Raw genomic sequence first — 22,893 nt, forward strand, 5'->3', positions numbered from 1 at the left:
ACCCGGTGCTGGCGGCACCGCCGCACGGAGCCCCACGCGCGGCCGCGGCGCTTTGTGCCGGGGGCTTTGCATTCAGGGCACAGCTCGGTGGCCTCCCGCTCCCCCCGGCTCATGGGTATTCATGCCGGCAGCGGCCCATCACCATGGCATCCGCGCTGCCGGCAGGAACTGCCTGCCCTTTTCCCAGCCTTTGCAGCCAAGAGGCCGCCCGGGCGCCCTGTGCGGCCTCCCTGGCCCCCCGCCCGCCCCGACACCTCCTGGGGGGCTTCACCGCCGGGCTGGGGCCCCCCAAAGCCCCAGAGCACAGCAGCAGGATGGGGCGGTGCTGGGTGGGCAGGGAAGGGGCAGCGGGTGTCGGCCAATGGCGCCGATGTCACTGGAGCTGTGACCCCGTGGGGACGCAGGAGCAGGACCCCAGGCGGGGGACACATCCCACAGAGGGGCCACATCCCACAAGGGCACAGCTCCCCTCACCCACTGCCGAGGAGCCCCGTGCCCTGCACAGCCCTCTGAACGCGGGCTTAGACACGCTTCCAGATGTTGGGCGTGGGCAGATGTTGCAGCAGCTGCCGAGGGGGTGGCATCGCCATCTGTCCCTGACCCTTGGGCGCGGAGATTCAGCACAAGACACCGAGCAGCCCCAGGCCGCGGTGCTGCGGCTCCCTGGCCCCTTGCAGGGACGGGCAGGGGGCGATGCCCAGCCCTGGGCACCCCCAAAGCCGCGGTGCCAGCAGAGCCCCCGGCCCGGGGGGGTTGTCCCTGCACCGTGGGGCCACGGGGACCGGGCCCCGGCGCGGCACAGCCGGTTCACGGCTCAGCGCCTCCTCCGACGCCTCATTTCACCAGCGCCTGATAAACAACAGCCTGCGGAGCGTGTGCCCGGCGCTCCAGGGGCACCGTGCCAGCCCGGGCGGCGGCCACGGCCCGGGGACCCCCGTGTTGGGCTGCTCAGGGCCGTGGGGGGACACGGGGCGGCGTGGGGCTGGTGCTGGAGGTCGCCAGGGGACAGGGTGACCCCTGCCCGTGTGCGGTGAGGTGAGGGAGCAGCCGTGCTGGCTGAGGGCTGGCTCACCATAGCGACCTGTGCCAGGCGGCAGTGCCAGGGCATCGCCCCGCGGGCTGGGGGGCACCGGGGAGACGGAGCTGGACCCAGGGACCGGCAGGGGACAGCGGGGCCCCCCCTGTGCTGCTGGGGAAACTGAGGCGCGGTGTCCGGGCAATGGGCACTTGGAGCAGCCAGGGCAGAGCCCGGCAGGGACGCGCAGGCAGCGCACACGGATTCACGCCCGTGTGCACTCGCGTCACACGCTGTGCACACCCGCTCCTCCTGTCCCCAGAGGCGGCAGCGGCCCAGCTGCCCCCGGAGCGCCATCCCTGCTGCTCTGGGGAGGGGACGAGCTCTGTCACGGCCACCGGAGCTGCCCAGGTGACCCTTCCCGGCCTCCGAGGGCCGCTGGTGACGTCCCCGTGCCCTGCCCGCGGCTCTGCCCACGGCTCTGCCCACGGCGCGCTCCCTCCGCCCCGTGCCCCGCGCCCCGGGAGGCTGTGCCATGCTGCGGGTGCCCGCGGGCACCGGGACACGGGCAGGGACACCGGCAGGGACACGGGCAGGGACACGGAGCCCGCACAGGACACGGACACCGGCAGGGACACACGGACACTGACCGGGACACACGGACAGCGGTATGTCCCCGGCAAACACCGAGCCCAGGGAAGGCGGCACTGCACGCCCGGCGGGTGGCACTGGGGTGACAGTCCCTGTCCCGCAGGTTTGGGGAGCGGGGACTGGGCAGGGGGAGCAAACGGGGCCCAGAGCGATCCCACCCCCCCAGCAGCACAAAGGGGATCGGGCTGGGAAAGGGTTAAGGCGCCCGAGCCGCAGCTGCAGCCGATCGATGCCTCAGTTCCGCGGGGGACGTGCATGGACGGGACCTCCTGCTGACGAACCGGAGCTAATTTGCAGTTAATTGGCACCCCTGGGCTCCCCCCATCCTCCCCCTTCTTCTCCCTCGGGCTGCGCTCGGGATCTTGCTGGGGTTCCGGGAGTTGCAGGGTCGGGGAGGTGGGACCCCCGGGATCCCACACACGCCTCGGGCACTTCTGGGGGAGCAGATCCATCACCGGGGCTCCCGGAACGGGAGAGAGACCTGACCTCCCCTCCAACCCCGGCCCCGAAGCCATCGAAGGGGACAAGGGGAATTTGGGGTGCCCCTGGGGCCAGGGTCGGACTGGGAGGAGTGTGGTGCCCCGTACCCCCTCCTTGAGCTCAGGATTCCCCTTTACATCCCAGGATCCCAAGATATCCCCCTCCCAAAGAGCACCCCACAACCCCCGGGCCCCGGATCCTCCTGCACCCCAGAACCCCGATCCCAGGACCCCCAGGACCTCCCGCACCCCAGAACCCCCCGATCCCAGGACCGCCCCCCATCATCCCGCGCTGGGACCGAGGGTGGCGGTCCCTATGAGATGCAAATTTGGGGAGGATTCTGACCAATCAGAACGCAGCGCTCAGCTCTGGCCTCACCCCTCCCGAGGATCCCCTCTCCGATTGGGTGGAGCCGGGTTCCCCTAAACCAATAGGAGCGCAGAGTTCGGGAGGGGGTGGAGCCGCCCTGGTTTATGAGTGGGCGAGGGCAGCGCGGGCACGATCCGGGCGTGGGGAGAGGGCAGAGGGATGGGGCAGGGAGCGGGGCAGGGATGTGACACAGATGGGGCAGGGATGTGGCACAGATAGGGCTGGGATGGGGCAGGGATGTGGCACAGATTAGGCAGGGATGTGGCACAGATGGGGCAGGGATGTGGCACAGATAGGGCAGGGATGGGGCACAGATAGGGCTGGGATGGGGCAGGGATGTGGCACAGATTAGGCAGGGATGTGGCACAGATGGGGCAGGGATGGGGCACAGATAGGGCAGGGATGGGGCACAGATAGGGATGCGGATACGGATCAGGATCCGGATCCGGGCGGGGCCATGGGCAGGGCTCCTCCAGCTCGGCTGCCCCAGCCTGAGGAGCTGGAAAAGGACCCAGCTGGCAGCCTGGAGATGGCCACCCCACACTTGGCACCGCTAAGACTACCCATCGGCACCTCTGGGTCCTCTCTGCCACCGCTGGGAGTCATCGGGTGGCACCCAGCCCGGGCTGGGCGCCAGAGGCTCCCTCTGCTGGCAGCTGCCCCAGAACATGATGTTTTAATCCGGTTTTCTACAAAAACGGGGCTGAGGGATAAAGAAGGAGCAGCTCCGGCAGCGAGGGCTCTGCTGGGACATGGCACAGGGGGCTTGGGGTGCACTGCCTCCCATGGGTGCAGCAGCCCCAGGTCTGCGTGAGGTGGCACATTTGGGAGCTGCCCGCTGCCCATGGATGCTGCAGGACAAGGGAGCCACAGTGGGGACACCCAGGCGATGGTCCCTGTCCCCAAGCCCCCTGTGCCATGTCACAGCTGACCTCCCCCCGGGTGCCATCAGGATCTGATGCCCTGGTGCTCCTGTGTCTCCTCACAGCCGGTTTGTGGTGGAAGATGACGGTGCCAGTGCCCAACAGCACGGCGGTGTCGTGGGCACTGCCAGAGCCGGAGCTGGAGCCGGAGCGCTCACCCTGCCTGGTTGGCATCGTGCCCATCGTGTACTACAGCGTCCTGCTGGGGCTGGGGCTGCCAGGTGAGGGGGCTGGGGGGCTGGAAAGAAAAGTCCTCAGGATGGAGGGACTTTACCTGCTCCCCCCCAGGCCCAGGCCTGGCCCCGGTGCCCGGCTGTGCTGCCCGGCCCAGGGCAGGTGCCACACCACGGGGACAGATGGCATTTGCGTTGCTTGGGCTGGCACACGGAAGAGATTAATCAGCCCAGCAAATCCTCACGGCACTGGGATATTTATAGCTCCCCTCAGCTGCAGCCTGGGCAGCCCTGGGGTCCGGGGGCTGCAGGGGGGGCTGTGAACCCCCGGATCTCACCTCAACCAACGCTCCCCTCCCTGCAGCAAACATCCTGACCGCCGTGGCCCTGTCCCGCCTGGCCACCAGGACCAAGAAATCGTCCTACTGGTACCTGCTGGCCCTGACCACCTCCGACATCCTCACCCAGGTCTTCATCATCTTCGTGGGCTTCATCCTGCAGACGGCCATCCTGGCGCGGGCGGTGCCCAGCGCCTTCATCCACACCGTCACCGTGCTGGAGTTCACGGCCAACCACGCGTCCATCTGGGTCACCGTGCTGCTGACCGTGGACCGCTACGTGGCCCTGTGCCACCCTCTGCGCTACCGCGCCGTGTCCTACCCGCGCCGCACGCGCCGCATCATCGCCGCCGTCTTCGCCGCCGCGCTGGCCACCGGCGTCCCCTTCTACTGGTGGCTGGACATGTGGCGCGACGCCGACCCCCCCACGGCACTGGACACGGCGCTCAAGTGGCTGCACTGCGTCGCCATCTATTTCCTGCCCTGCAGCGTCTTCCTGGCCGCCAACTCCGCCATCGTCCGCAAGCTGCGGCGGCGGCGGCGCGCGGGGGGCGGCAAGGCCGCGGCGCTGCTGCTGGCCGTCACCGCCGCCTTCATCGTGCTCTGGGCTCCCCGCGCCGTCGTCACCATGTGCCACCTGTACGTGGCCTCGGTCAGGAGGGACTGGCGCGTGCACCTGGCCTTGGACGTGGCCAACATGGTGGCCATGCTCAACACCTCCCTCAACTTCTTCCTCTACTGCTTCGTCAGCCAGACCTTCCGCCGCGCGGTGGGCGAGGTGCTGCGGGGGCAGCCGCGGGCAGCCCCGCGCCGTGGCAGCGCCCACTGCCCACCCCTGGCCCTGGAACCGCTGAAACTGCTGGGCAGCACCGCGCTCTGAGCCAGGGCAGTGCCCGGCTGGCAGTGCCCACCCAGCCCCACGCATGGCACCGGGACCGGGGAGACCCCCACATCTTCCACGGAGCCAGGGTCACTGCTGCTGGGGGTGGCAGGAGGAGGGGATTGTGCCCAGACACTCTTTTGGGGATGCCGTGGTGCCTGCCTGGCAGCAGCAGCCCAGGGTGGGCAGCTCAGCCCTGCCCATGCTCAGCCCCTGGCACAACGCTGGAACTCATCCAGGGAACTGAACTCATCCAGGGAACTCATCCAGGGATCTCATCCAGGACATGCCCAGCTCAGTGGCACCGAAGGTCCTGGGGAGCCCCAGGGCTGCCCATGGTGAGGGGTGGAGGGCACAAATGAGCTCCTGTGAGCCCTGACAAGGACACGGTGCCCTCCCTTGGTGCCACTCCATAAACTGCCATGCTGAGACCAAAGCTCTGCCTGGGTCCGGCTCCCTAGGGCAGCTGGAATGGAGGCATCCTGCTGCAGCATCTCTGGCACGGGGTCCTTCTGCCCTGCCCACCCCGGTGCCCCTGCCCCGTGCCCAGGAGTGCTGGGGGAGCACCCACAAGGTGTCCTGGCTGTCCCCTGTGATGGGGTCTGCACACACGGTAAGGTCACAGCTCCCGGACCCCCCCATTAATCCACCTGGCTGCGGCCCCAGGGCAATGCCCCCCCTGCATCGGGCACACCCAGGGCTGCCCTCCCAGTGACACCAGTGCCAAACTGGTGTGACGCTGGAGGAGCGGCCGTGCCGGGCCAGCCTGTCCCCAGCAGCCGGCAGAGGGCAGGGATGGGACACTGCGGAGCTGGCACTGACGGGGCAGGCAGCTGGCACCCCCAGCTCCCCAAACCAGCCCCGCCGCCACCGTAATTCCCCGTAAGGTCCTTAACGTAATCCCCCAAAACCGGCCAGCATCCCGCCCGCATTCCCGAGACGGGGCAGGACAGAGCGGGGGTGCCCGGGGGGGATCGGGACCTCAGCTGGCTCCTGGCAGGGCACAGAGACCCCCCCAAACCCCAGCAGACCCCCTGCCCACCCCGAGCCCGGCTGTGCCCGCACTGGGGTGGGATGGGGCGCAGCCTTTGCCCCCAGAGTGTGGGGCTGACACCCCACGCACCCACCCTGCCCCCGGGTCATTCTCCGGGTTGGACAGACCCCTCCGGGGATGCCACCTCATGCCAGGCCGGATCCCTACGGGGGGACAGGGTTAAACCCGAGCCGGTGGCGCGGGAGGTACCTGGGAGGTTCTCGCTCCATTAATTCTGGCACGTGAGGAGAGCAGGAGCGGGAAGGGATTAGTTATTAACCCGAGCCGGGCAGGGGCTGAGGGGCCGCGGCCCGGGGGGCTCGGCTGCCTCGGGAACCCTCGGCGGGAGCTCCGGGATTGCCACGGGCTCCCCCGATCGCCGGCGGCCCCCCTGTGCCAACCGGTGCGTATTGACTTGGCAAAGGAGGTGGAAATGTGCTGACGGCGTCCGCCCGAGCGAGGGGCTCCGCTGGGAACGGCTCCGAGCCCCGGCCGGAGCGGCGGGAGGCTCCGGGAGGGCGGCGGGGACCCCCGGTCCGGCTCCTTGCCGAGGGGAGCCGGGACTCAGCCAGCCGTGCCACCGTGCCCGCCGTGCCAGCCGTGCCAGCCGTGCCAGCCGTGCCAGCCGCCCGTCCCTGCGGCTCCCGAGGAAAGGTAAGCCCGGAAAAAATGCGTGCTGATGTTTTCGGACAGAGCCTGGCCAGGCTCCAGGTGCGGTGCTGAGCGACAGCGCAGCCCCCCAGTGTGGCCCCCAGTTCTGGACTCAGGACCAGTTCTGCCCAGTTCTGCCCAGTTCTGCCCAGTTCCGCCCAGTTCCAGCACTGGCATCGCGGCTCCAAACCCACCCCAGCCAGGATCGGGCTCTGCCCGTGCCCGGAGGTCAGGGCCGGGCATCCCGAGGGTGGCACAGGGTGGGCATCACCCGCAGTGACCCCACAGCCTGGTGGGGATTTTCTGTGGGACCTGCCGGGAGCGGGCAACGGGGCTGGAAACGCGGGCAGGTCCCGGTGGGAACGGGAAGCAGAAAACGCCCCCAGGGGGTGGAACACGGGGGTCTCCGTGGGGAGGGGGCTGCAATCACCCCCCGTGGGGGCACGGGGGGTTCCCATGGGAAGGGGGCGAGGGAATCCCCCGCCAAGGACGGGGACGCAGCAGCGAGCGCTGGGGGCAGCCTCGGCGGGACGGGACGGGCGCCCGCCGGTGGCCCCTGCGGGGGTCACGGGGGTCTGTGCTGAGTCAGCAGCCGGGAAAGCCTCCGGCGGAAGGAAGCAGCCGGTGGAGAGGCCGGGCCGCGGGGTGGGGGCGGCAGGACGAGCGGCCTCCGCTCCCGGCTCCGCTCAGCCAGGGCTGAGCCTTTCCCGCAGAGCGAGCGCTGCCCGATCCGGGGGCCAAACCCGTGGGGAAACTGAGGCACGAGGGCCGCTGCAGAGCCCCCCCCGCCTGCCCTGCCCCGATCCCATCCCAAACACCGTCCCGGAGCCGAATGAGCCTCAGGAGGAGGGCGGGAGGGCGGCGGTGCCGCAGTCCGAGCCTGGACACGCTGTCCTGTCCCCGGGGGCTCCGGCGGGCGCCGGTCCTGCCGCCGGTTCCGGTGGGCGCCGGTCCTGCCGCGGGAGGCTCCGCTGCCCTTTCTGCCCGGATTGTTTCCATCCCGGCCCGGATCGGGGCAGGCCCCGCCGGAGGCACAGTGAACTTTCCTCCGCATCCTTCACCCTCTTGCTTCACCCTCCCGAAATAGCAGCTCCGGCCGGGAAACCTCTCCCAGGGCTGGCGGGGCCCCGGGGTGCCCCAAATCTCCCGGGGCTTTTCCCCATCCCCAGGGATGAATGGGGTCATTGTGGGGTGCCCATCCCAACTCCAGGGTGGCGACCACCCCCGGCGGGACAGGGACCACCAAACTCTGCCAGTGTCCGGGCTGGGGCTGCCCAGGTCCCCGGCCCTCTGCAGAAAGGGCTTTTCGGGGCTTTTCTGGGCTTTTCTGGGTCCTGCTGCCCTGCCAAGGGCTCCGGCTTTATCCATCAGCTGACATTCCTCCGGGAGGCCCCTCCAGGCCGGAGAATCCTTGCACGGACGGTGGGGCCGCCTGCGGAGCGCCACTCCCCGAGCCCACCGGGGCTGGGCGATCCCGGCTGGGTGACACAGACTCCGCTCTGCGTCCCCTGTCCCCCGAGGGTCCTTCCTGGGGAGCAGCGCTCGGCCGAGCCAGGCAGAGCCCCCCAGACCCATCACACCGATGGCAGAGCCCCCAGACCCATCACACCGATGGCAGAGCCCCTAAACCCATCACACCGATGGCTGAGCCCCCCAAACCCATCACACCGACGGCAGAGCCCCCCAGACCCATCACAGCGATGGCTGAGCCCCCAGACCCATCACACGCACGGCAGAGCCCCCAGACCCATCACACCCATGCCCAGGTGGGCTCCCCCCGTTCCGCGGGTTCTTTCCCCCTCCGTGCCCCGGTGCGGACCCCCGCCGGTGCGGCACCGCGGTGTCCCCGCCCGGTGCGGCGGGGCAGGTCCCGGCCGGCCCCAATCGCGCTCCCGGGGCTGAGCCGCACCTCGGGGAGGGGCCGGGCCGGGCCGGGCCGGGCAGGCGCACGGTGCGGCGGCACCGGGGCTGGCGGGGCTCGGCACGGGGGCAGCAGAGCGCCGGGCACCGGGGGCTGCGGCCGGTGAGCGGGGCAGGGTGCGGGGAGGGCGCTGCGGGACCGGGGGGCAGCGGCAACGCCGACGGGAAGGGACCGGGACCGGCACCGAGAGCCGCCCGCCCCCGCAGCTCCTCCGGCCGGGATTTGGAGGCGACTCCGGCGGAGTTTCGGGGCCAGGACCCGGCGGGAGCGCCGGGAAGCACCGGGGAGCACCGGAACGGTGCGGGATGGGTGTGCGGGAGGACCGGGCGGGGGGGACCGGCGGAGGGGCAGGGGAAGCGGGACGGGAGCGCGGCGGCGGCGGCGGCACCGGGCCGGGGGAGCGGGGGAAGCCCACGGGCGATGCGAGGGACCGGGCGGGGTTGCAGGAGGAGCAGAACTCGGGACGCGGGTGCAGCCCCCGGGGGCGCGGGGGAACCGGGCGGAGGGTGCGGGGAAACCGGGCTGGAGGGGGACGGGAAACCGGGCTGGGGAACGCGCTGGGAACCGGAGGCGGAGGAGCTGCTGGAACCCGCGGGCACGGGTACTCCGTCCCAGCGCCGTGCTGGGGGTCCCTGTTCCCCTCCGGGCCGGTTTGGGGTGCCCGGTTCGGGGTGACCCGCGGGGCACCGGGGGTCCCGGCCCCGGCACGTCCTTGCTGGGGTCTCCTCCCGGGTTCCTCCCCCAGCAGTGAGGCTGCGGCTTCCTCGCTGCCTCCTCTTCCCCGTGCCCACCGTGAGGTGGCAGGAATGGGGTGGCAATGGTGGGGACAGGGAGTGGGACACCTTGTCGTGCCGTGCCATGCTGTGCCGTGCTAGGCTGCGGCTGCCTACATGCCAGCAGGCTGGACATGCGACCTGCACTGGGCCGGTGCCCAAAGCCACGGGGAAGTGGGACGGAAGAAGTGGAAAGGGGAACGTGGTGGCACGCAGGGACAAGGCAAGGGGACAGCTCTGTCCCCCAGTATCCCCTCTGCCATCTGGGCTGGGACCACGTTTGGTGTTCCCGGGAAGCCATTGGGCACGGTGCTGCTCCTGACACTGGAGGAAGGGATCAGGAGAATTCCCACAGAATTCCCATGCTGGGAGGGATCATATGGGGCACAGAGGGGCTGAGCCTCTCCTCAGCTGCCACCAACCTCCAGGCAAGGAGCCAGTGTGGCTGCCTGGTCCCATCTGGAGCTCCGTGACCATGTTGGCTGAGGTCAGCTGCGCCAGCAGGGCAGAGCTCCCCAGGACCCCACTGCTCACCATGGGACATCCAATGGGGACCACGGGCAGGGATGCTCTGGCTGGCAGCTGATCCCCATCCCCAGCCCCATCCCCTGTGCCCTGATCCCGCTGTGTCCCACAGGGTCCCTGGATGCCACGGAGCAGGATGGGCACCACGGCCGTGCTGCTGGCCCTGCTCCCCACGGCCACCGCTCAGCCCACGGCGCCCCCGGGCTGCGGCCGCGACCTCTCCTCCCTCTACTACAACCTCTGTGACCTCTCTGCGGGCTGGGGCATCGGCGTGGAAGCGGTGGCCAGCCTGGGCGTGGTGACCACCTTCGTGCTCACCATCGTGCTGGTGGCCAGCCTGCCCTTCGTGCAGGACCACCAGAAGAAGAGCCTGGTGGCCACGCAGGTCTTCTTCCTTCTGGGCACCTTCGGCCTCTTCTGCCTGACCTTCGACTTCATCGTGGGGCCGGATTTCTCCACCTGCGCCTCGCGCCGCTTCCTCTTCGGCGTCCTCTTCGCCATCTGCTTCTCCTGCCTGCTGGCGCACGCCGTGGCCCTCAACTTCCTGGCGCGGCGCAACCGAGCCCCGCGGGGCTGGGTGACGCTGGCGGCCGCCGTGTCCCTGGCCTCGGTCGAGGTCATCATCAACGCTGAGTGGCTCCTCATCACGGTGGCGCGGCACGAGGGCGGCCCCGCGGATCCCTGCCAGCTGGCGGGCGCCGACTTCGTCATGGCGCTCATCTACGTCATGGCCCTGCTGGCGGCCGCCTTCGGCGCCGCCTGGCCCGCGCTCTGCGGCCGCTACGGCCGCTGGCGCAAGCACGGCGCCTTCATCCTGGCCACCACCGGCCTGTCTGCGGCCATCTGGGTGGCGTGGACCGTCATGTACCTGTACGGGAACCGGCGCGCCGGCCGCGCGCCCGGCTGGGACGACCCCACGCTGGCCATCGCGCTGGTGTGCAACGCCGCCGCCTTCCTGCTGCTCTACGCCGTCCCCGAGGTGACGCACGTGACGCGGCGCAGCCCCGAGCAGCCCTTCGAGGACGACGGCTACCCCACGCGGGGGGTGGGCTACGAGACCATCCTCAAGGAGCACAAGTCGCAGAGCATGTTCGTGGAGAACAAGGCCTTCTCCATGGATGAGCCGTCCTTTGGTAGGTGCCAGGGCTTGCCAGGGACACTCTCACCCCGTGGCAGGGCGGGCACCATCCTGCTGGGGACCCGGGGATGTCCCCACCGGGGATGGCATTGGACGGTGGGTGACGAGACGTCTGGCAGTGACCTGCCCGGCGCTGGCGCCTGCTGCTGTTGTGGCTCCCCAGAACTGGCCGGGCTGGGTGTACCAGTTTGGGCTGAGCCCAGCAGCCACAGGGAGCTCCTTCCTTCCCTCCCTCCCTCCCCGGCATGGGGTGCCCGCGGCTCCTGCCCCTCCACCCCGGGCCCACGAGACCCTGCAATAACACGGGGTGGTGACAGTTCCAGTGGGGACCGTGGGTGGGTGTGCCAGGTGTCTGCTCCCCACGGGGGAGGGAGGGTCCCCCTGAGCAGCACCTGCACCCGAGAGACCCTGCAATAACAAGCCATGGGCAGGCAGCAGCGATGCCACCCCTGGGGACAGGAGTGTCCCGCGGGAAAGGCAGGCAGCTGCTGAGTCAGCTCGTTAAACCTGCTAACGAGGTTCGGGGAGCCCCAGTGGGGTGGCACTGGCTCCATGGTGACTGTCCCCATGTCTCAGCAGCCAAGAAGCCGGTGTCCCCATACAGTGGCTACAATGGGCAGCTGCTGACCAGCGTCTACCAGCCCACCGAGATGGCTCTGATGCACAAGGGGATGGTGAGTGTGACACCAGGGGTGGCCACATCCTGCCAGGAACGACAGGAATGGGGGACAGGGTGTGGGTGTCCCTGTCACCCCTGTGTCCCAATGGCTGCTCTAACGGGGTGGGGACCTTCCAAGCCTTCCCGTGGGGTTGGGGTGTTCCCGGTGTTGTGACCTGCCAGCCCCGTGTCTGTCCCTCAGAGTGAAGGTCCCTACGATGTGATCCTGCCCCGTGCCTCCACCAGCCCCATGCCCGGCAGTGCCAGCTCCACGCTCCGGGCCGAGGACGCGTTCGCGGCGCAGGCGCGGCACTGCAGCATCCCGAGGGACACCCGCGGCTGCCAGGTGGGTGAACGGCGGCTGCAGCGGGGGCAAAGTCCGGCCCTGCCATGGTGAGAGGGCTGCCCGGCACCCAGAGCCCCCCCCGGTGGGTCAGGGTACACCTCCGTGGTCCTGGTGCCACCCTGTCCTGGTGCCACCCCGCTGTACCCACAGGTGCAGTCCCCGTACAGCAGGAACCGCTGGTGAAGCCCCCGTGAGCAGCTCCCGCGGCGCTGGCACAACCAAGGGCTTGCCCAGCCCCATCCCACCCTGACTGACGTGTGAATGCCACCCCGTGAGATGTGAATGCCACCCCGTGAGGCGTGAATGCCACCCCGGCTGGCAGCCAGAGCCGATTCCTGCCCGTGGGACGCCTGGACACGGCCCCAGAGCCAGCGCTCCCACCTGCCCGTCCATCCCACCTGGCCATGGACCCCCCATCCCCGCCTCAAGGACTGGCTCCCGTGAGGACACCCCCGGCTGTCACCTTTGTGATGCACAGACCCCTCTGGCACCCCCAGGCCATGGACCCTCCAAAGCTGGGGAGCCCGTGGGACCCCGCTCAGGGCACCCCCAGCGCCCTGGCCCTGCACTGACCCCGAGCTGAGCTGGCCCCATCCCACCGCAGGGCACAAGGGGACACCAAGCTGTCCCCACTCCGTGCCTCTGTTTCCCCGTTGCTGGGGAGGGGGATCAGTGCCTTGCTGGGGCTGGGGACCAACCCCCCCCAGCTCTGGCCGCCTTCTCGGTGCCTTTCCCCCCTGCAGGGAGTGGGGAGGGAGCTGGGCCCCTCGCCCTCCCTGTGGCTTTCTCTGCCAAGTTTCCTTTTCATGTTTTTCAGGTCGCCCCAATAAAGGTGGTTTTTCCTATGATGCTGTCACAGGATGCTGGGTGGGGGTCCCGGGTGTTCCCCACCCCAGGGGCTGCTCAGGTGCCCCCATTCAGGGGAGGGACAGGGAGCACGGGGGGCTCCGGGCAGGGCCCTGGGTACCCCCATGGCCCAGGCGGGGCCGGGATGCCGTGGGCAGATGGGCTGCCGGGCAGGAGGTGGCGCGGCACGGAGGACGTGCCAAGGTCGCCGTGGTTTCCCGCTCGGATCGCCTTCCCCTCCAGAGCCATTCCTGCTCCTCCGGGCAGGAAGCCTGCGGGCAGCAGTGCCATGAATTATTCAGGGCTGGAACGGCTCGGTGGGGGCAGCGGGTGCCCGGCTCTCCTTGAGCCGGAGCCGGGCTGGCGGCGCCGGGGCCGCCGGTGGGCGCGGGTGCCCTGCACGGTGTCCGCACAGGGGACACGCAGCGGGAGGGTGGCACTCGCCTTTAGCTGGCACCAACCCACGCTCCCGGCTGCGGGGACACGGTGTTGGCACGGGATGTGGCCGTGCCCCCCGCGCTGCGCTGCGTCAGCCGTGTTTATCTGGCACCTGTGTTTACCTGGCGCCGAGAGGCAGCGGGGACATTGCCCAGCAGCACCAGGCACTCGCTGTCACCAGGGCCACTGTCACCACTGCACACACACGCTGCGCTCCCGCCGCCCGCGGGCACCGCACGGCACTGCGCAGAGTCACCCCCAAGGGCGCCGCCACCTTCGCGGGGACAGCAAAGCCACCCGGCAAACAGCGTGCAGGGACCGTGCTCGGGGGTGCCAGGGGACAGCGCAGCAGCCCCGCTGCCGTGCCCAGCCCCTCCGGAAGCGCGGATCCCACCGGCCCCGCCAGCGCCGGCCGCAGCGCGGGGCGGCCCCGCTCCAACAGGGAGCGCTTTGTGCGCCGGGGCCGCGAACAGCGCAGCCTTTGTCCGCCCAGGTGAGGCTGCGCCGCGCCGGGAGCGGCCCCGGAGCCCGCCCGGAGCCGGGGGCTGCCCGCGGGGCCGTGGCAGGTGGCACCGGGGACGTGGCAGCGCACCTGGCACCGGGGTCACCGCGACCGCACGGGCAGGGATGCCAAGGGCAGGGCTGTGTGTGGCTGCAGCCCCGGGGCTCGAGCAGGGTCACCGATAGTGACAATAAAGGCAAGTGACAGCATGCATGGCAGTCCTGTGGTGTGCTCCATGTCCCCAGCACTGAACCAGGAACTGGGGTCTCCTCACGGCTGAGGAACGAGGCTCCTGCCCCACCAGAGCCCTGCCAGGGCCAGCCCGTGGGGACAGTGACACGCCTGGCACTGCCATCTGCCAGCAGAGCAGTGTCCCTCAGGAACCCCCCAGGAACCCCAGGAACCCTTCAGAAACCCCAGGAACCCCTCAGGAACCCCTCAGGAACCCCCCAGGAACCCCTCAGGAACCCCCCAGGAACCCCTCAGGAACCGCAGAAACGCCTCAGGAACCCCAGAAACCCCTCAGGAACCCCAGAAACCCCTCAGGAACCCCTGAGGAACCGCAGAAACCCCTCAGGAACCCCAGAAACCCCTCAGGAACCCCCCAGGAACCACTCAGGAACCCCTGAGGAACCGCAGAAACCCCTCAGGAACCCCAGAAACCCCTCAGGAACCCCCCAGGAACCACTCAGGAACCCCTGAGGAACGGGAGCACAGACACGCTCACACCACCGGCTCCTTTTACTCCAAGCAAGTCCCTGGCCCAGCAGGGACCCAGAGCAGTGCAGTGAGGGGCTGTGGGGCTCAGCAGTGACACGGGACAGCAGGACAATGTTCCCCTGGAGTGCCAGGGGCTCAGCCCGGCCCGGCCCGGGCGCGCTCCCGCTCCCTCTCCAGCTGTTTGCGCCTCTGGATGTCGCGGTAGGCGCGGATGACGCGGGCCCGCTCCTCCTCCAGGATGCGCCGGCGAGCCATGGACACAACCGGGGACACCGGGGACGCCTGGCTGTGACCCAGGCGGGGCGTCAGGAGCAGCTGCTTCCGTCCAGCCTGCAGGCACAGGTGGCACAGCTCAGGGTGAAGGGTGAGACACCGTGATTGAGCTCCAAGGAGGCATCACCGGCTCGCTGAGGCCACCACTGCCCTCCCAGGTACCCAAGGGTGGGTGGCACTGTCCCCAGAGCTCACCTGCTCGGCAGGACCCCGTCCCCTGGGCCGGGAGGTGATGGTGGGGGGCTGTGTCACCACCTCTCCGAAGGGCACCGTGTCTGCAAGGGAATGGGGGTCAGTGGGGGACCCTCGGGGTGCCCAGCCCAGCTCCCCCTGGTGCTGCCCCCGGGGCTGGGGTCACTTCAGCCCCTCCACTCCGTTCTCACCTTGCATCAGGCTCTTCTCCAGCATGGCCTCCTTCTTCTCCTCCTTCTTCTTCCGAGCTTTTTCCAGCTTCCTTTTCTGAAACCTGAAGAGCCACATTACAGCTGGGGCTCAGGGGTGGACAGGGAGCAAGCAGTGACTCCCCACCCCACGGGAGCCCCCAGATCCCACAGCTTTCCCCCCAGGAGAGTGAAGCAGGCTCGTGGCTCTGATCCCAGAGATCCGTCCCCATGGAAAGGGCACCCACTGCCCCCGACCTGCACCCCCAGACCTGGGCAAGGGGACATGCCACTGGCACGGGCTGGCCCCATCCAGCCCCCAGGGCCTTGCTCTCACTCTTTTTTCCTTCTGGACTTCTCTGGAGCCGTGCCCTCCTTCTCAGGCTCCCTCTGGATCTGGTTCTCGGCGAGGAAGAGCATGTGCTGCACCTCGTGCTGCATGCGGCAGATGTAGGAGCGCTCCGACTCCCCCCTGCCCCTCCTGAACCTGGGCACGGGGATGTCCCCCGGGGCCCTGGGGCCCTGGCACTGCTGCTGCTGCTGCTGCTTCTTCTCTAGGAGAGACGGGTGACATTTCTGCAGCGGTGACACCACGGGGTCCCTCCAGCCGGCACAGCGCGGGTGGGACGTCACCAGAGGGAGGGGGATGTCCCATGGCAGGATCCAGCCGTGCTGTGAGCTCCCGGGCCAGCCCCTGGGCCACCTGCCGGGGCCACCAGCGTGTCCCACCTGCCACCTGCCTCTTCCCGGACTCCGGGCGCTTCAGGGCCTCGCGGCTGCGCATCAGCTCCCGCAGGCGGAACGGGATCTCCTGCTCGTCGGGGTGCTTGGGCTTCATGTTGTCCTTCTTCTCCTTCCTGGGGAAACGAGCACAGGGAGAGGGCGCCAGGGAAACACCGGGACCTGGAGGCTGGGACACCGGGACCCAGGCACCGGGACACCGGGACCCAGGCACCGGGACACCGGGACCCAGGCACGGAAGGATGCTGGGATTTGAGCACCGTGGCAAACTGACGCTCAGGCATGGCTGGACACCGGGACCCGGGCACGGCAGAAATCAGGGCGCAGACACCGAGAACGGGACCCCGCCAGACCCACCCGAGACCCCGCGTGGGTGCAGCTCCCAAACGGGGAGCGATCCCGACTGGATCCCGCGGGCACTGACCTGCTGCGCAGCGGCACGGCCGGTCCATGCTCCGATCTCGGTCCCGCTTTCTGTCCCGGTCCCGCTTTCCGTCCCTGTCCTGGTCCCGGTCCCGCTTTTTGTCCCTTTCCTGCTCCCGGTCCCGCTTTCTGTCCCTTTCCTGCTCCCGGTCCCGGTCTCTGTCCCTGTTTCGGTCCCGGTCCCGGTCTCTGTCCCTGTTTCGGTCCCGATCCCAGTTTCTGTCGCGGTCCCCGGCCCGGTTTCTGTCCCTGTCCCGGTCCCGGTCCCCGGGCCATGGTTCCGCCGCTCCTCACGTGCCCGCTCCGCCGGCACTTCCGGCTATATAGCTCCGCCCCCTGCTGCTTATTGGTCATATTTCCCGGCCGCTCCCGCCCCTCTGAGCTCACCGGGCTGCTATTTGCTGCGAGGGCTGTCACTCGGAGCGGGGGCGGGGCCAAGGGCTGAGGCCGGATGCTGCTGCGGGGCCTGGCAGGGGCGCGCTGGGGGGTGAGCGGGGACAGGAGGGGATAACCGGGGACAACGGGGGACAACGGGGGGACAACGGGGGCCTGGGCATGGAGAGACACGGGGGAGGCCTCGGGAGGGGCCAGGAGGTGCTGGGCGTGAGGTGTGAGTGAGCACGGGGGTGGTACTGGGATGTCATGGGGGGTGCTGGGGATGGGGGGGGACAAGAGGGGCTTGGGGAGATGAGGGGACAAGGGGGGCTTGGGGGATATGGGGGAGATGAGGGGACAAGGGGAGAAAAGGGGATTGAGGGGAGTGGGGGGAACAAGGAGGGGATGGGCATGGGGCACAGGGGGGTGCAGGGAATGGGGTGGGGTCAGGAATTTGGGGTGTTGGGAGTGGGATGTGTCAGTGGTGATAGTGGGGGTACACTGGGAGCACGGAATGGGGTGTGAGACAGGAATATGGGGTGTTGGAAGAGGGATATGGAGATGCTGGGGCTGGGGGTACACTGGGAGCGGGGAATGGGTTTTGGAGCAGGATTTGGGGGTTTTGGAGGGATATATGGAGGTGCTGACAATGGGGGTACACTGGGAGCGGGGAATGGGTTTTGGAGCAGGATTTGGGGGTTTTGGAGGGGGATATGGAAGTGCTGACAATGGGGGTACACTGGCAGCAGGAATTGGGGGTTTTGAAGGGGGGTATGGAGGTGCTGACAATGGGGGTACACTGAGAGCAGGGTGTTCCTGTGGCTGAGCTGGCGGTGCACCAGCCCCGCTGTGCCCCCTCAGACTGGCCCCATCACGGGGATCTCTGTTCCCTGCAGCCCCCAAAGAGCCCCAGGGGCACCCCAGGCCCCCACCCCGCCACCTCCTGCAGTTCGGACGCCACAGCAGGGCCTGGGGGCACCTCGGACACCCCGGGAAGGGACAGCAGGACAGCCACCCCTGATGGCGACAGTGGGGACCCTCGTGCAGCCCCCCCGGTGCCCCCCCTGCCCACGCACTGCTGCGGCACCGGCTGCCCCAACTGTGTCTGGGTGGGCTACGTGGAGCAGCTGCTGGAGCTGCACCGGGACGGCGGAGCCCAGGCCCTGGCGGCCGTGGAGCAGCACGTGGAGGACGAGAACATCAAAATGATCCTCAGGATGGAGATCAGGCTGCGTGCCAGGAAGGAATGAGCCTCCCCAGATGGGTGGGGGACACCCCTGGGGGGACAGGATCCATGCCTGGGTGGTTTGGGGTGGTTGTTGTGTGCTGAGTGTGCCATCCCGGCGGTGTCACTCGAGGTTGGGTCACCTCCTGCCTCCCAGGGAGCCGTCCTTGGGGACAGGTGGTGACTCAGGGCTGTCCTGAGCCCCGGATTTCCCGGGAGCTGGATGCTGTGCCCTCCCCAGCGTGGCAAATCCCTGCCAAGGGCAGGCTGGGCAGCCCTCCTCCTCCTCCTCCTGTGATCCCAGCTGGAATTTAAGCACCTTGGGGGGATTTTCAGCACCTTGGCCATGCCCTGGTGGTGGGGAGGGCCGGGGGGGCTGGGCCAGACCCTCCCCAGTGACACCACAAAGCCTCTTAGGGGCCTCTCCGTGGGGGCAGCGTGTGGCACCGAGCACGTGGGGAGCTGCAGCCTCCCGTCAGGGGCACTGTCCCTGTCCCTGGTGCCACATCCTGCTGGGCTGCTTTGCAAGGTGCCTTTTCTGCCTCCCAGAAACTTGTCCCAACCCCCCTCCTCAATCCTGGGGGACTCACTGCCATTGAGACCCACCCAGACCCCCCCCACGTCATCCCAGGACAAGGTCCCCAAGAAGCCACCCAGCCCTGAGTGTCACTCACTAATGAACCCAAATTAACAGCCAGGCTCTGCTCTCTGCCAGGGAAGTAGGTGCTTCTCCATGGAAAACACTCCTGGATTTCTTTAATCCTATTTGTTGGAACCCAACTAATTGCAATTAGTGGCGGGGGCTGAAGTTCAATTAAAGTGTGCCGAGATTAGTCTGTTTTTAATTGCTTTAGTGCTGGATTAGGGAAGCTTTGGAGCAACACCAGCCGTGGGCAGGGGCTGCTGGACCCACCAGGCTGGGCTGGAGCCTGGAATGGGGGTCCCATGGCTCCCTGTGGGATCAGAGGACACTGGGGGTCTTTGGGAATGGGATCCCCCCACGTGGGATCTGCTGCCCACGGGCACGGGCAGGGCTAATCCTGACCCCTCCTCCCCCCAGAGCAGGGGAAGGACACCCCAGGATTACCCCTGGGGAAGGCAGGGAGGTAAATAATCCTATTACCCCCGGGCAGGATAAATCTCCCTCCCCGAAAAGCCCCCCAGAGCATCTCCAGGCCGGAGGGAGCCGGGCTGGGCGGAGGGAGCAGCTCTGGAGCCGGGACCGCGGCACTCTGTGAGTCAGGGGAGGGGACAGGGGGGTCTTTGCTCTCCAGGAACATCTCCCGGGCTGGGATCCTTGTTCCCAGAGCCGTGCCCAGCTCTGCAGCAGGGCCAAATCCCTCACACCAATCACAGAGCGGAGCTTGTGCCCTCAAATTCCTATTCCTGGTGCCATGGGCCATTCCCTGCTCCCTCTTCCCAGCCTGGGGTACCCCACACCGACCTGGGCGAGCCATGGAGGGTCCTGGCAGTGCCCCGAGGGGTGCCCAGGTGTCACTGGGGTGGGGACAGGGCAGGGAGGAGCAGCAGCAGCCCTGGTGGCCCTGGGGGTGCCCTTCCCTGCCTTTGGGGTTCACGCTGAGCTGGGCTCCCCCAGCCTTGTGGGGAGGGGGCTCTGCAGAGCCCGGCAGGGGCTGGGTGGGAGGAGAAGCTGGTGGCCCCGTTTCCCTCCAGCGGGTGCCAGGAGCCGTCCCGTGCCAGGGAACGCTGTGAGCCGTGGGGAGCACCGTGAGCCCCAGGGAGCACCCTCAGCCCCCAGGGAGCACCGTGAGCTGTGGAGAACATTGTGAGCTCCAGGGAACATCGTGAGCTCCCAGGAACGCTGTGATCTCCAGGGGAGCACCATCAGCCCTGGGGAACGCTGTGAGTTCTGGGGAACACCGTGAGTTCCGGGAAGCACCGTAAGCCCCAGGGAGCACCGTGAGCTCCCAGGAACACCCGTGAGTTCCCAGGAACCCTGTGAGCTCCAGGGAGCACCGTTAGCCCCAGGGAACTCTGTGAGTTCTGGGGAACACCGTGTGTTCCAGGGAGCACCGTGAGCCCAGGGGAACACCGTGGGTTCCAGGGAACACCGTGAGCTCCAAGGAACGCCGTGAGCCCCAGGGAACACCTGTGAGCCCCAGGGAACACCTGTGAGCCCAGGGGAACGCTGTGAGCTCCAGGGAACACCGTGAGCTCCGGGGCTACCAGCCATGAGCCTGGAGCCCCCCAAGCTGGAGGTCAAGTCGGCCACCAGGGTGAGCGGGGGCCCCGCCACCCCCCGCAAGGGACCCCCCAAGTTCAAGCAGAGGCAGACGAGGCAGTTCAAGAGCAAACCCCCCAAAAAGGGGGTGCAGGGGTGAGTGGGGAACAGCTCTGGGGTGGGAGGGGCCCTGCATGGGGTCAGGCCAGACAATTCCTCTTTCCTTGCAGGTTTGGTGATGACATCCCCGGCATGGAGGGGTTGGGAACAGGTATGGGAATGCCACCCCTTTGGTGGGGAGGGCAGGGCCTGGGGGGGTCACACCACCACAAGCTCTGTCCTCTCTCTCCTCAGACATCACTGTCATCTGTCCCTGGGAAGCCTTCAGCCACCTGGAGCTGCACGAGCTGGCTCAGTACGGAATCATTTAGGATTTGGGCAGGCTCACCGGCCCTGTAGTGCTGTGTAGATCAAGGCCCCCCCTACCCATGCTGGGGACGGGGGGCTCAGCTTGGAAAAATGCTCATTAAACCCTAACGAGTACAGGAGTCAGTGTTGTGGGCTGGGGAGGAGGGAGAGCAGCTCTGCAGGGCCTGGGATGGGGTGGGCAGGACAGAGATGGGGTCAGGATTCTGACAAGGTTTATTTGGGGCTGGACCAGCACCTCAGACATCCCAAAAGATGCAGACCCGCAGCAGCAGCACCAATGGCAGCACAGACAGGACACAGATGGGTTCAGGACTCTGACAATGTTTATTTAGGCCCAAATCAGGCAATCCCCACAGTGCCCTCACTGCCACACCCGAGCACCCTCAGTGCCATGAGCACTCCCACAGCCTCCAGCAGCAGCAGCAGAGCCCCAGGGCCTGGGGTGGGATGGGCAGGACACAGACACGTAGAGCATTTTTTTACAAGGTTTATTTAGGCCCAAACCAGACAAAATCCTCAGTGCCACACCCTCCAGGCCGTGACATCCTGGAGCACCCTCAGGGCCATGAGCGCTCCCACAGCCTCCAGCAGCAGCAGGGTGACAGGACACAGATGTGTTCAGGATTTGGACAATGTTTATTTAGGCCCAAACCAGACAATCCTCACTGCCACACCCTCCCAGCCGTGACATCCCTGAGCACCCTCAGGGCCATGAGCGCTCCCACAGCCTCCAGCAGCAGCAGGGTGACAGGACACAGATGTGTTCAGGATTTGGACAATGTTTATTTAGGCCCAAACCAGACAATCCTCACTGCCACACCCTCCCAGCCGTGACATCCCTGAGCACCCTCAGGGCCATGAGCGCTCCCACAGCCTCCAGCAGCAGCAGGGTGACGGCCCCGGCAGCGATGGCCCCGGCCTGGCCCCGCAGCCCCGCGGCCATGGCGGCCCCGCAGCCCTCGGTGTGCAGCAGGGCCGCGGCCGCCATGGGGCCCAGCGCCAGCGCCCCAAACCCACACTGGGCGTTGGGCACGGAGCCGCCCTGCAGGGGCTCCCGGCAGCAGGAGGCTGGCACACCGCAGGCCTGCACGCCCGGGGAGCTGCAGTTGAAGTACCTGGGGGGGGACACGGAGATTCGGGTCATACAGGTTCAGGGGATGGGGTGTCCCACATCCCCCAGCCATGGAACTGGACACTAAGTGTGGGTTCCAGCTCTGCCCTCTCTTTTCTGGGCCGTTCTGGGGATCCCACCACCCTAAACATGAGTCCTCAGCATAGACCCCACAAGGAATTGGGGGTTTTCAGCCCCGGAGTGAGGATGGGGTCCCACAAAGGAGATTCTCAGCCCCATGATAGGCATGGGGTCCCACACCAAACAGGGTTTTCTGCCCCGTGGAGGACATGGGGTCCCACAAAAGAGGTTTTCAGCCCCAGGGTGGAGATGGGGTTCCACAAAGGAGATTCCCATGGGGTGCCACACCAAACAGGGTTTTCAGCCCGAGAGTGGGCATGGGCTCCCCCACTCCCCCCAGCCCCGACTCACAGGTTGCTCTCCCAGTCATGGTAGGACTCGAGGCCGCAGCACTGCAGGCTCCGCTGCACCTCATCCACCAGGAACTGCAGGTCGGGATCCTCCTGGTAGCGTAGGAGGCAGAGCAGCAGCAGGTCCCGCAGTGCATCCCGCAGCCGCCGCCGCAGCAGCAGCAGCAGGAGCCCCCCCAGCAGCTCCAGCCCCCCGAAAACCAGCAGGGCGCCCAGGAAGAAGCGCAGCAGGCAGGGGCTGGCTCGCAGGGCGCCCAGGCAGCCGGCCAGGGACACGGCGCTGGCCCCCAGCCCCGCCACCACGAACAGCAGCATGGGGTCCGAGCCCAGGGGCGCCCCACGATCCCCCCCGAGCAAGGAGCTCTTGGTCAGCAGCCCCCAGACCCCCACAGCAAGGGTCAGCAGCCCCAGCAGGAGGAAGAGGAGGTTCCAGAGGAAGGCCAGGTAGCGCACACAGCGGCTGAAGGGGCTGGGTTTGGGGGAGTCAGGGTACCACACCCCGGGGTCCTGCTCGGCCGTATCATCATCATCTTCATCAAGGGAGGAGTAGGGCAGCTCCACCAGCCTGGATCCCTGCACAGACAGAGGAGCCACTCACAGCCCCCCAGAAATGTGAGCACGTCCCACAGCCAGACACTGTCACGGGCTCCTGGAGCCATCCCACACCGCCCTGCTTAGCCCCAAACCCACCCCTGCTCATCACGGGGGGCTGCAGGAGAGCACCCCAAAGACGCTGACTCTAAGGGACCCCCAGATCTATCCCCCTATGGAGACCCCCATGGATGCAGCACCCTGCTACCCAGGGCTGGGGGTACGTGGGGTACTCGGGTAAGGGGTGCCAGGGTTACCTGGGGCAGCAGTCGGGTGCCCTCCCCGTGGGGCTGGAACAAGCGAACTCTGCTCAGCGCCATCACCGCTACCTCGTGCCCGGACCCGTCACACT

At 68.0% G+C, this 22,893-nt stretch overlaps 6 protein-coding genes across 6 annotated transcripts; 4 read left to right on the top strand and 2 right to left on the bottom strand.

Annotated features, from left to right (window-relative positions):
- Positions 1 to 3,520: 3,520 nt before the first annotated feature.
- Positions 3,521 to 4,829, top strand: GPR142 (G protein-coupled receptor 142). Its single transcript, XM_054293141.1, has 2 exons — positions 3,521 to 3,659; positions 3,976 to 4,829. Exons 1-2 carry the CDS (start codon positions 3,521 to 3,523, stop codon positions 4,827 to 4,829), a joined length of 993 nt encoding a protein of 330 aa, XP_054149116.1.
- Positions 4,830 to 6,465: 1,636 nt separating this feature from the next.
- On the top strand, positions 6,466 to 12,378 carry GPRC5C (G protein-coupled receptor class C group 5 member C). The gene is made up of 5 exons (XM_054293140.1): positions 6,466 to 6,516; positions 9,845 to 10,865; positions 11,450 to 11,544; positions 11,731 to 11,874; positions 12,025 to 12,378. The coding sequence occupies exons 2-5, from the start codon at positions 9,854 to 9,856 to the stop codon at positions 12,055 to 12,057; spliced, it is 1,284 nt and encodes a 427-aa protein (XP_054149115.1). The 5' UTR covers positions 6,466 to 6,516; positions 9,845 to 9,853; the 3' UTR covers positions 12,058 to 12,378.
- Positions 12,379 to 14,400: 2,022 nt separating this feature from the next.
- On the bottom strand, positions 14,401 to 16,499 carry CCDC137 (coiled-coil domain containing 137). Its single transcript, XM_054293163.1, has 6 exons — positions 16,199 to 16,499; positions 15,763 to 15,890; positions 15,371 to 15,587; positions 15,037 to 15,119; positions 14,849 to 14,928; positions 14,401 to 14,710 (listed from the first exon to the last, which is right to left on the bottom strand). Exons 1-6 carry the CDS (start codon positions 16,471 to 16,473, stop codon positions 14,516 to 14,518), a joined length of 978 nt encoding a protein of 325 aa, XP_054149138.1. The 5' UTR covers positions 16,474 to 16,499; the 3' UTR covers positions 14,401 to 14,515.
- Positions 16,500 to 16,648: 149 nt separating this feature from the next.
- Positions 16,649 to 18,337, top strand: OXLD1 (oxidoreductase like domain containing 1). The gene is made up of 2 exons (XM_054293051.1): positions 16,649 to 16,684; positions 17,469 to 18,337. The coding sequence occupies exons 1-2, from the start codon at positions 16,649 to 16,651 to the stop codon at positions 17,820 to 17,822; spliced, it is 390 nt and encodes a 129-aa protein (XP_054149026.1). The 3' UTR covers positions 17,823 to 18,337.
- Positions 18,338 to 19,973: 1,636 nt separating this feature from the next.
- On the top strand, positions 19,974 to 20,426 carry PDE6G (phosphodiesterase 6G). The gene is made up of 3 exons (XM_054293164.1): positions 19,974 to 20,135; positions 20,210 to 20,250; positions 20,334 to 20,426. Exons 1-3 carry the CDS (start codon positions 19,990 to 19,992, stop codon positions 20,408 to 20,410), a joined length of 264 nt encoding a protein of 87 aa, XP_054149139.1. The 5' UTR covers positions 19,974 to 19,989; the 3' UTR covers positions 20,411 to 20,426.
- A 790-nt stretch (positions 20,427 to 21,216) lies between these two features.
- TSPAN10 (tetraspanin 10) lies at positions 21,217 to 22,861 on the bottom strand. Its single transcript, XM_054293181.1, has 3 exons — positions 22,799 to 22,861; positions 21,952 to 22,523; positions 21,217 to 21,523 (listed from the first exon to the last, which is right to left on the bottom strand). Exons 1-3 carry the CDS (start codon positions 22,859 to 22,861, stop codon positions 21,217 to 21,219), a joined length of 942 nt encoding a protein of 313 aa, XP_054149156.1.
- Positions 22,862 to 22,893: the final 32 nt, after the last annotated feature.

Source organism: Melozone crissalis, unplaced genomic scaffold, assembly GCF_028551555.1.
Source record: "Melozone crissalis strain CALT ecotype California unplaced genomic scaffold, PUWL_Pcris_2 ptg000129l_1, whole genome shotgun sequence".
NCBI classification, from domain to species: Eukaryota; Metazoa; Chordata; class Aves; order Passeriformes; family Passerellidae; genus Melozone; species Melozone crissalis.